Genomic DNA, 12,358 nt, shown 5'->3' with positions numbered 1-12,358 from the left:
GGAAACTGGGAGAAGTAATACAGCAGTGGGTAGTACCCAGGGCCTACCAAATCTGTTTCCAGCCATAGCTCATGATATTCCTTCTGTGGGCTGTATGACATAACACACACTAAAAGTTGAATTATGCAAAACCTTTATTGGCCTGGGCTTGCAAAGGAAGTAACAGTGTACCTGTAGAAACCTGTGAGTAATTCCAGAAGTTTGTCAAGGCTGTTGTTGAGCAGCCATTTCAGAGAGTACTATAAATATTATAGGATTTCTGAGTATCCCGAGTTTCACAGTTAAGGAATATATCCTGGTTGTGGTGGATTATGTCACTAGGTACCCAGAAGGAGTGGCTCTGTCTCCCATTGAAGCAAAGATAGTAGAAACTGATTTGCTAGAAAATTTCAGCAGGGTAGGTTTTCCTAGGAAAATACTGAGAGATGGAAGTTTGACCAGGTGACATCTTTACAGAACTGAAAGTACCTAAATACTAGCCCCTATCATCCACAGATAAATGGTCTGGTGAAAAGGTTTATCTGTATGCTGATGACCATGTATACAAGGTTGCCAGATTTCTGAAAGGACAGGTAGGGACCTAAGTCTTCACTTAAAAAAAAAAGTCTTCTATGCGGAACTGCCTGCTGTTCCACATTAAAAAGAAGCGGCTCTGCTTTTTGCGATATTTTACTGGCTTGCATGCCAGTATACGAGCCAATCAAAAATTGCACAGCACAGCCTCTTCTGTTCAATGCAGAACAGCCAGTGTTTCACATTGAACAGAAGTGACTCCGGTAGGAGATTTATGATTGGCCCACATGCCGGTATACAAGCCAATAAAAATCACAAAGCAGAGCCTCTTCTGTTCAATGTGGAACAGCTGGCTGTTTCACCAGGGTTTTAAGAGGCAGTGCAGGTCATGGGATTGGGCTACTGATCTTAGGACAGTCCCACTCAAATAGGGATGTCTGGGAACCCTGTTTGTATATCATTTTATGCGAAAGAGTAGGACAAGTATCTACCCCATTTTCTATTTGCATGCAGTGATGTGCCCCAGCAAATCAGAATGTTTTCACCTTTTGGGCTACTGTACAATCACAAGGTAAGGGGCCCTGGATTTAATTTGTCATGAGTGGGAGGGTGAGTGTGATTCTTACAAGAAGTCTGATATGGAATATCTCCTAAACCTCAAGACTAGGCATAGGGAACTGATGGGGGGGGGGGGGCTAGGAGCACCTAGCAAAGGCACAACATCAGCAAAAGTTCTGGTATGACAGGGCAGCCAGAGCCAGAGAATGTTATGTAGAGCAAGATGTACTCATTCTTGTGGGAGTCAAAAAGCTGCAAACAGCCTGAAAGGGTCCATTTACCATTGTACAAGAGGTGAGTGATGTCACCTACATGACAGAAAGGCCACATAGCAGGCAGAAGCAGAAACTCTACAATCTTAACACAATAAAAGCCTATCATGGTAGTCAGGCCCTGATAGTATCTGCTGTGAGTTGCAGGTGGTGCTAGAGGTAGGATCTTGAGGTGGTATTCCTCTGTGATCCTTAGTCTGACACTTCAGTGGATGTGGAGTCCCTCTCTACAGAACTAGACACTAGCAGGTTTGAAGTAATCTGAGTGGCAGAAGTTGTGTGATGTTTACTTGTAGACATAAGTGCATTCACCTGAAGGAGCACCCTGTAGACTCAGGACTACCCTAAAAACTCATCAAACAAGCTCCTTATGGAATATCTGAAAGAAGAACTGAAGAACATGTTGGAACTAGGAGTAATCCAGAAAGTCAACAGTCCCAGGCCTCACTATTGGGGCTGGTGCTAAAGAAATATGGCAGCACTGAGTTCTGTGTGCACTACAGCAAACTCAACAGTCACAAAGAGTCAGCTGCATTCATTAATTATCGATGCAATATTATTTAACCAAGGGCTACAAACAGATACCCTTGATCCCTGCTGCTAGGACTAGATCAGCATTTGTTTTAGACAGGCCTGATTATAGACAAAAATGCTTTGCACAGGTAGATGTTTTTAACTATGGGAGTCTTCAACCCAGGGAGTAGTCATTTCCAGCTGTAGAGAAGGTGTGTCTGAGTATAGTCTGAGCTTTACAAACATTACAGCTGTAACTGCATGATAGAAAATTAACTGTGGTTACAGTCAATATTTCTTTACTATGACTGCATAAAACAAGTGGGCAGAATGTAAAACACCTTAGATGGAATCTAACCTTGCAGTCCTGTAGCATGACTATCCAATGTATATGTGGTAATGCCAATAGAACTGTGAGACAGTCTATCTGGGGAAAAGTATGGGGTAGTATACCAAGACTGTACTCTTGTCTCAAGCTTTTTTTTCTTGAGGAATTGGTTCAGAGCATTTGCTTGAGGTTCTTAAGGGGAAAAGTTGTGATGCCAGGGTTAATGCCAGTCTAAAGGAAACAGTTAAAATGCAATGTATTTTTCTTTCTTTCTTCTTTCCTTCTATCTTGCTCATCTGCAGTCATTCTGTTTATTCTCAAAGCTTAGGAATGGTGACTTTTGTCTTTATGGATATAAAAGAAAAGAGAATGTCTTTTTTAAAGTGTGCTGGATCTCCAGACTTGCTCTCTGCTGTTGTGAATATAAAAAAAATGCTAAAAGACCAGGAGCTGTTTTCCTTCTGAGGTGTAACTTTTTTTAGTCCATAAGCTGCACTGGGCTAGATTCAAGGGAAGAAAGTAGACCTGAATATGTTTTGACAGTTTCTGTTGTTGGCATGACAAGTAAAACTGGTTTAATTACTTGTTGTTCTGCAGTGTCAGGAAAACAATGTCATGTGATGAACATTGGTGGCTGGTAAAAACATTGTATATAACTATGTGTGTGCTCGCTAGACTGGAAGGAGTTGATGCTGTCTTGTTTACAAGATTCTCACCTATGATATCTAGTTATTAGTTTAACTAACTTATAACAGTCATGGATATAATTTCTGCAGTAATCAGTAGCTAGAGAATGTAGGCATTTGGAGCTTAGTTTTTTTCTGTATACATCCTATTTTTTGTCTTTTATTTTTATTTCAATTCATTGTGTTTCCTAACCTACATATATTTTAATCAGTATTTGCACTGCTTTCTTTATTATTTAAGTAAAGTTAATTTATTAACCTTTAATCTCTTGTGGATATCAATCCTAATTTAATTACCTGTTACCTACCTGAGAAAATGGTAATCATTATTTACACTGTTGGTTAATGAGCTGTGTAGCACTCATCTTTATTTAAACCACTTAGGTCCAATACCGGTAGAAGAAAAGTTAATTGGTGTGTTTAAATATGGCTTCATTTCAGAGCAGCAGGGTGGCAATACTACTATGCCACAAAAGAAGCTATGGAGAAATGGAGAATTCTGCAAGCCTTCCTGCGAATTCTGTATTTGAAAAATTCTATTAAGATAAAGGGGAACTGGAAGCCATTGGTTCACAGACAGAGTGGTGAGAAAGGGGCCTGGGGGTTACTGGCCAAATAATCAGTTTTGTAAGGATACTGTATGCAGTCCAGTCTGGATGTGGATGTTTGAAGTCCATAGTCAGAGCAGAAGTGTTTATTTCCCTTTATTATCTTGCAGCCAGGTTCTATATTGTGAATTAGCTGAAGCAGACTTGTATGTTATTTCTTGCTGTCATTTCACCTTTGGTTGCCAGTGGTTGCATTGAATCCCTGCCAGTGCCAACCATCTTGATGTCACAGTAGCTGGAACGCTGCCATCTTGAGGTCATACTGGTGGCAATGGTATCATTGCCACAATAACAATGGTGGCTGGTGGCAGCAGTGCAATCACTGCCACAATAAAGATCATGAATGTTGACATATGCTTGTGGATTCTGCCTGATGACTATTTCGGGAGAATATTGTTTTGTTTTGGTAACTTCCAACACTATAAATAATGGTGGCAAGTTTAACTAATTTTCAGAGAAGGATGATTTTTTTAAATTTTGTTAATAGGCTGCTCATAGTTATTTAGGTGTTGCTTTTTTGGATCATATAATGTCACATTTTATTAATATGAAAAAAAAAACATGTTTCGGCCAACCTAATTTTCAAATGCATTGCGTATTCATAGATCCATTATAAAATACATGCTATCAACTGCTGAATTCTGAAGTTTCTCTTGATATGAAAAGAGGCAAAGTTATAGTGCAGTTTTAAACAATTTTGTTTCAAAAATAACTTCTCCCCTATAGTAACGCTCAATTGTCAAGGCAGAAAAAAAATATTTCTTTGTATCTCAAGGGTATGAATGTTGCCAAATATCTGTAACAATATTGCACGAGTAAGTAGTTTTATTCAGTATTCTGGATCAGCTAGTTCATTCTTTATTGTCCTGTTACCTGCATAATCCAGTTCAGGCTCATGGGTAAGCTGGAGACCATTCTGGAACCTTCTGGGTATGAGGCAGAAAACCAAATCCAGAAAAGAGCATCATCCTCCTGCAGGATGTGCACAAGTACTCTCTCACACATCTTGCACACCAGCAGGCAGTTTGGAGGAATGCCTACATACATGTGGCACATCTTCAGGATAAGGGAGGATGCAAGGTGCCCAGGAGAACCCAAAGGGAGACAGGGAGGACGGTCAGACTCTGTGTACAAGACACCTCAGGCAGTGCTGTGAGATAGCAATGCTAACCTTTGTGTCACTGCATTGCCTTTCCAATAAAAACATCTTGCCTATTTCGTTTTTTGCAAAATTGCATGTATCGATGGAGTTGTGCTTGATATTGTATTGACAAAAGCATACTTCTAATCAGCATGCTTCTAGTTGTTTTCAGTACTTGTAAACTATTAAATAATATACTATTTCAAGCTATGGAATATCATTTCTGCAGATTGCACAAGTTGTGATGTCTGTCAATTAACACCGAGTTATATAAGCATCACACATCACTGAATTCCACATTATTTTTCATGCTGTACAGATGTGTCCAAGGAGGAACAACAGCAATCCCAGGAGCTTTTGGCTGTGGTAAAACTGTGATTTCACAATCACTGTCGAAGTACTCCAATAGTGATGTCATCATCTATGTTGGTTGTGGAGAACGAGGGAATGAGATGTCAGAAGTGCTTCGAGATTTCCCTGAGGTAATATTCCAAAGTATTTTCTGCCACTGACGTTCCTCCCTAAAGAATCAGTTACAGTTTAGACTGCATATTATATATGTTTTATGCATTGTGATCTCTAGCACTTAATATTGTTTACATTTACATGTATTTATGACATTTATTTTATTAGGATTCTCTTTAAATCATAACATAAACTATGATTGCCAGAGTCAGAATCAGGACAGCTCATAGAAGCCATCAGTTCTAATACAGATTCACTGAAAATGGTGTGTCATATTTAGTGAAGGCTCAATTTTTTTTCTTTCTTTCTCGGTGATTTCATGTCAGAATTGATTGCATTAGTACAGTGTGGGGTACAACCCACACATAAGGGAAATGCATGACTTTTTTCCCCTAGAAATAACTACAGTTATCATAACTTTGCCCTGGCTTCAAATGAAAACTTTCAGTTGATTCTGGTGCTCATATAATCGTTTGGAAAATCAGCAGTTGATGGATTGCTTGATATCCTTCACGGTCTCTGCATTGTAATGTGTGGTGGGGAGAAAGTGGCTGGTACAGGTTCAGTCGTCCAGAGAAAAAAATGTAATTTTAATTCATTTCACTTCACAAGTAAATAATAAAGAAGACGGATACATGTTTTAGCTTGTATTAGTTGAACTATGACCAGATAAAAAGTTTTGTTTGTGAAGCTGTCCAGAAAGCATTAGCTGCATTTTAATTCTTGTGGCTAGTACACGTGGTAAGTTTGATCCTTTTCATTGTCTTTCTTGTTTGCTATTTGCTGTAGTGAACTGGTATCTCATTCAGGATTAGCTGTGCACCTTAAGCCCATTGGTTGCCAGGACAGATTCTGCCTCCTCCCCTGTCCTGAACAGGCTAAATAAATATCAAAAAATGAACAGATACATAAATAGTTGCACTACGGGAAGAAAACAATGTAACACTGCTAGATGTCACACAACTCAAAGTATATTTTGGATCACACAGAACAACAATTCTCAAAAGTGGATCACAGACATTTCAAAGATACAAATAAATACAAGGTCCTTTGTTTTATTTTAAGGTATATAAAAAGAAGTTACACATTAGGATCAGTGAAGCTAGATATAGAGAAGGAGGTGTCAGATTTAGTACCAAAAGTAACTGGAAGCTTGAGTCATTAAACATTAAAAGAAGACATTAAACAAAACAAATTGAAATGTAAAGGTTCTTTAACAGGGATTTCACCTCCACATGAATGTACTAATTTATAGATCTGCTGTAAGGGCTCAAATATATATATATATATATATATATATATATATATATATATATATATATATATTATATATATATATATATATATATATATATATATATATATAGAGAGAGAGAGAGATTGTATAATTATATTAAAATGTTGATGTTGTAGTCTGGAAGGGTGTTCAAAGAAGAAAAGCAATGACATGGCTATCCCCCCCACACCCCCCCTTACTTAATATTCTCACTCCATGGTTGCACTGCAGTGGGGCAGGGGCTATATTTCATTTTCGACTAAATGAAATTCGACCAAATGAGCTTTCAATGAAATGAGCTTTCAGTGAAGCATGCTGCCTGAAATCATTTTTGACCAAATGTGGGTTGACCAAATGAAGCAGACCCATATATATATATATATATATATATATATATATATATATATATGTATATATACACAACACACACACACACAATATGCATACTGATAGCATATCTTTGCTGTAACATATGGTATGCATAATTTTCTATGAAGATGATGTAATATTTCTGAAAAATGCCCCAAGACAAAATCCAATCCATATTCTGTAAATTGTCATAGACAGTGAGAGGGTTATCTGCAATATGTAGACCAGTATGATGGTGTGCAGTCATAAAACTATATTCTAAGCATAGGTTAATGCAAAGATCATGCTTATTCCAGGGGGAAAACAAAACAAAAACAATACTCTGATTTGTACTTTGCTTCTCTCCTAATCTCCTCTTTTTTTCCAAAGAGGATGATTCCACTAGAGTTTAACTAATGGAACAGAGTTAAAATGAATCATTTTATATGAAGTTCAGATCTTGCTAGATCACTTGCTAGATTTTTCAAGTTTTTCAGGTCTAGGTTCACAGTATGAAAAGACTGATGGTGTTTATTAAGAAAATTATATTTTGTGAGTCTCTTTCAAAGTAACTGCTCATTGTTGCAGGTGGATTCAGCCATCATGCAGATTAATAATCTTAAATGATGTATTGGATGTCTGAGTGATACGTAATCACTCAAAGTCCCTCTGATTTGTTAATTCTTTTTCCGGTATGATGAAGCTAAATCTAACTAATTTGGTTGGTGCAGTGGTGTAGCAGTAGCACTGTCGCCTCACAGCAAGAGGTTCCCCAGTTCAATTCTCAGCTGGAGTGCTTTCTGTGTGGAGTCTGTATGTCCTCCCTGAGTTATTAGAAACAATAGGGCATAAGCCTCTTTTTACTCAGAAAAGTGCAAAACGTTTTAAAAAAGTAAGCTGAATATACCAAAAACAAGGTCAGATAAGAATGGAATGGTTAAGTGCTATAACTATAATATGTACAACTATTTATTCACAGAGAAAACAGAATGCACTTTAAATAATGTTAAAATAACTGTCAATGGAGTTTTTACGTGTAAATCTAAGTATGTAATTTATGTCACTTTTTGCTTAGAATGTAAATCTTTTTATGTAGGGAGAACCCCCGGTTTGAACAACAGAGAAGACTTTATTATGTACCTGAAACGTAAAGGGTTAAAACACTAATTACATAGTCATGTGATTTTTAAAAAAAGTGTTTAAATGTGTGTTAGTGAATGTTAACTTCCAGTCTGAAGAAGTCTTATTACAGATAAAAGCACTTACTGGAGTTATTTATTGTGGATTTGTCTTGGATTTTACTACAGCAACCTGATTTTCCTTTTGGTTTATTTTTTTGGTTATGGCTTCTACTGTTGATAAACGTATATGTTTATCCTTGCTGAAATTGTCAGACTGGCTATAAAACAAATTTGAAAAAAAAATGTAAGGAAAATATGCATATCAGTTCATAAATTCAATCTGGTCTTTTCACATGCTATTAAAAATGACATACTGTCATCTGCACGCTCAGTGTCGTCATCATCTAAATTTCTAATTTCTACAATACAGTAAACCACTTTACCTTTTGTAGTTTGGCTAAGGAAAATGCATACAAGTGAATACAATACTACAACAGAATATGTTTTAAGGACTGTTATGTATAGACATGTAAAAATTAGAATGGTTGTTTTTAGCATGGATGCAAAGAAAAGCTTCTTCACTAAAAGAGTGATTGTTCCTAGAATATTGCATAAGGAGAGATGAAGAGGATTACAATGATTTCATGTGAGAATGGGTACACAGGAATCTTAATAAAGGAAATGGGAATGGAGTCCTTTGAGGCCCACATTGAAAGGCAGAGCAGTATGTAAACAGATAAATCTGGATAGTTAAATAACCCTTATCAGTCAGCACACCTAGCACTTTCTATTTTTCTTCCTTCAAGCTAACTATGGAAGTTAACGGGAAGACAGAGACCATCATGAAACGAACATCACTAGTGGCAAATACCTCCAACATGCCAGTCGCAGCCAGGGAGGCATCCATTTATACAGGTATTCATTGACAATTTCTAGCATTTATTTGACTGCATATAGTAGACATGTTACAAAAATATTTGTATGAAAGAAAGATGGATAGCAGTTAAATTATGAAAACATTCTTATACTTTTGAAAATAAAGGCACATATACTTTGATGATGTTTTGTTGGTGATATAACTGTTAGTATAGTGAAATTTTCAAATGAGGTAAGAGCTAGGGAATTAAGAAGCTGCAAAAAGAAATACATCAATGATATATGAGAGACTTCTAGTATCACCATATAATGAGTAAAAGTGAACCTTGTGGAAATGTGAACTAGAAAGCACATAGTCTGTCGCTGAAGCATGCTGTTTTATTATCTATGTAATGGGGAATGAGATGAGATTTAATATAGCTGGGAGATAACATGCAGCATCATGATCAATGATATGTCATGTGATGTGAGAATGAGCGTACATGAAACATAGCAATCATCCTTATAGTGGAAATGGAGACAGTACTGGTCAGGGATGAGGTGCAAGCACTCCATACTGACAGGTGTTTGGCCAAGGAATCTCACAACAAACATGAGCATAAAATCATACACAGATGGAATGCAGCTAAACTGCTAGGAGAAAGGAGAAACAAGGGCAGAAGCTATGTTTCGAGGAACAAAAAGCTACAATGGATTGACCACATTTGAAAAACTATGCAGCATTTTTTCTTGATTTTTGTTCTGGTTACCTGTTAAGCTGCATAACTCCATCTTACTCTTAGCCTGTTGGTGCATAGTCACCTACCATAATTTCAACTACCAGTAAGACTAGTACCAGCAATATAGCTGCAAACTGTACTACTGAGTGGCCAATAGAAATGTTACAGCAAATGTATATGTCAACAGCCTGTTAAGATGACATTCCTGGTAAAGAACAGGAATACAGATCAGGCAGGAAGAGAGCTGCAGAATACAGGCTGTGAATGTCAACACGCAGAGTTTCAGAGTGATCAGAACTACACTATTATGTGTTACATAGGCATACCTCCCATCTGTTCCTGATTTTCAGGGGCATTCCTGATTTTGGCTCACTCTTCTGCTCTATCCTTCTAAAACTGGTGATTTTTTAAAATAAAAGGTGATGTATTATTTTCTCAGATTTCCAAGGAAATAGTGCCAACATTTAAAAAGTGTCCCTGTTTGAGGCTTTTGTCCCTGATTATTTCAGACTCTCTTCCTAATTCTGGTAGTAAGAGGTTGAAAGCTATGTGAATTTGTCTACATGTGTATACTTCACACATGTTCATGTTGTGCATCTGAGTATTTGTTTATGCAGGTATGCATGTATGCACATGCATGTATGCACATGCATGTGTGTGTTTACACATGATCATAGATTTGTGTGGGCGTGTTTAAATGTGTTTGCTCTGGCCTGCACAGTGTTGACAGTGTGTTGCTTGCTGGCTTTTGATACTGTACTGTTTTTCACTAGCCATCATTAGAAATTATAGAACGCCTTAAAAACAACTATGTGAAACAACTACAGCCAATTTCTGTGATCGGGTGTAAGGGTTCTGTAAGACATTTACCATAGTCTACCTCTGATGCAGGCAGCATATTAAAGAGAGAAACAGAGTGCACACAAAATGATAATGTTTCACTTTAAGCACTACTGAATCTGGAGTAGAAAATAATCAGTTAACAGCAGAAGGTGAAGAGCAAAATAAAATATGAGATGGTTGTGGATGGTGTCCAGTTTTTAGGTTTTATAGTGGCAACTTTAATTTATTATTGCAGCAATTTCATACGTAAAAACAGAAGGAGAGGCAAAAGAAATGGGAAGTAGAAAGTAAGGAGTATGATTTGTTTGTAGGGGAGAAAAATGTTTGCAACATTAGGAAGCAAAATTTCATAACCCATTTCTTCCCACATCCAGGTATCACGCTATCAGAGTACTTTCGTGACATGGGTTACAATGTCAGTATGATGGCTGACTCAACTTCCCGCTGGGCTGAAGCACTAAGAGAAATTTCTGGTCGTCTGGCAGAAATGCCAGCTGGTAAGTACCTTTTTTGTTTCAGTCTAACACTTGTACCAGAAAATCGAATTTGAAAAAAAAAAAAAAGAGCAATACAGTGGGGCAGTATGAAAAATATAGTTTCTCTCTCCTGATTTTATGTAGCATATAGTAGTGGCAGTGATGTTTTTAGATTAATATGGTAATTGCAATTATAAGAGCATTCCTTAGTTGAAATACTGCTCCACTATAGTTCATGGTTACTATAGTTAATAATGATGCACTATACTTATTAACTATTATGGGCTCCATTATGTAAGCATCACAGAAAAAAAGTCTCTTAGTGTCCATCCTTTGCTGCATGCACATATATTCTGCTTCTACTGCCATTTCTATATTTTGCAGTTGTCTAAAGTGTGCAGTCATAGCACATTGTCTATTACTTTTCTCCATTTCATACCTCCTCACACACCGCTCCATGGAATATGCCCTCTAGTGTTGCATAATGCCAATGTAGAACACAGTTTCTTTCTGGTTTCGGTACTATCTGAAAAAAACATTGCAACTTCATATTTCTGACCACGTAAGAGATGGGGCCATATCCAAGAAGACCATACTTTCTAAAACAATGTGATGTTTACTGAGACATCCCTTAGAATGTAGTAGAAGAGAGACAGTTACAGTAAGATCATCATCATCAACCACTTTTTCCCATTTTTCTCCATGGGGTGAGGGTATCGCATCAACTATTGCCATCTCTTTCAGTTCGATGCCACTCTCCTACCATCTTCGACAGTCACACCAGCATGTCAGAGTTCTTCTCTCACACGATTCATCCATCTCATTTCCTCTTGCATTCTTTCTCTCTGTCCCAAATCTTCTTCACTTCTCTTTGACCCTGTCTGCAATTGAAGTTACTTTATCTTCTGCTCTGATGTCCTTATTTGATTATCTGCCCCACAATGTGCATCCTACCACTCATCCTTCACCGCCCAGGTTTCTATACCGTGCAGTAATATTGGTTGCACTGATTTGTTCATTTTATACCATGCAGTAATATTGGTTGCACTGATTTGTTCATTTTATACCATGCAGTAATATTGGTTGCACTGATTTGTTCATTTTATACCATGCAGTAATATTGGTTGCACTGATTTGTTCATTTTATACCATGCAGTAATATTGGTTGCACTGATTTGTTCATTTTATACCATGCAGTAATATTGGTTGCACTGATTTGTTCATTTTATACCATGCAGTAATATTGGTTGCACTGATTTGTTCATTTTATACCGTGTAGTAATATTGGTTACACTGATTTGTTCATTTTATACCGTGCAGTAATATTGGTTGCACTGATTTGTTCATTTTATACCATGTAGTAATATTGGTTACACTGATTTGTTCATTTTATACCGTGCAGTAATATTGGTTGCACTGATTTGTTCATTTTATACCGTGCAGTAATATTGGTTGCACTGATTTGTTCATTTTATACCGTGCAGTAATATTGGTTGCACTGATTTGTTCATTTTATACCATGCAATAATATTGGTTGCACTGATTTGTTCATTTTATACCATGCAGTAATATTGGTTGCACTGATTTGTTAATTTTATACCATGCAGTAATGTTG

The 12,358-nt window shown here is 37.1% G+C and overlaps 1 protein-coding gene across 1 annotated transcript in view; it reads left to right on the top strand.

Annotated features, from left to right (window-relative positions):
* The window catches only part of LOC122816888 (V-type proton ATPase catalytic subunit A), a 449,147-nt gene that overhangs the window by 240,965 nt on the left and 195,824 nt on the right, over positions 1-12,358 (top strand). Inside the window, exons 7-9 of the mRNA XM_044089962.1 lie at positions 4,939-5,101; positions 8,636-8,744; positions 10,642-10,764. Coding sequence (XP_043945897.1) covers positions 4,939-5,101; positions 8,636-8,744; positions 10,642-10,764 — 395 coding nt within the window. The remainder of the gene's footprint in view (positions 1-4,938; positions 5,102-8,635; positions 8,745-10,641; positions 10,765-12,358) is intronic.

The sequence above is a fragment of the Protopterus annectens genome, chromosome 12.part0, assembly GCF_019279795.1.
Source record: "Protopterus annectens isolate FY-2018-M chromosome 12.part0, PAN1.0, whole genome shotgun sequence".
Classification (NCBI taxonomy): domain Eukaryota; kingdom Metazoa; phylum Chordata; order Ceratodontiformes; family Protopteridae; genus Protopterus; species Protopterus annectens.
The sequence above is the reverse complement of the archived record's forward strand: the minus strand, read 5'-3'. Positions and strand labels throughout refer to the sequence as shown.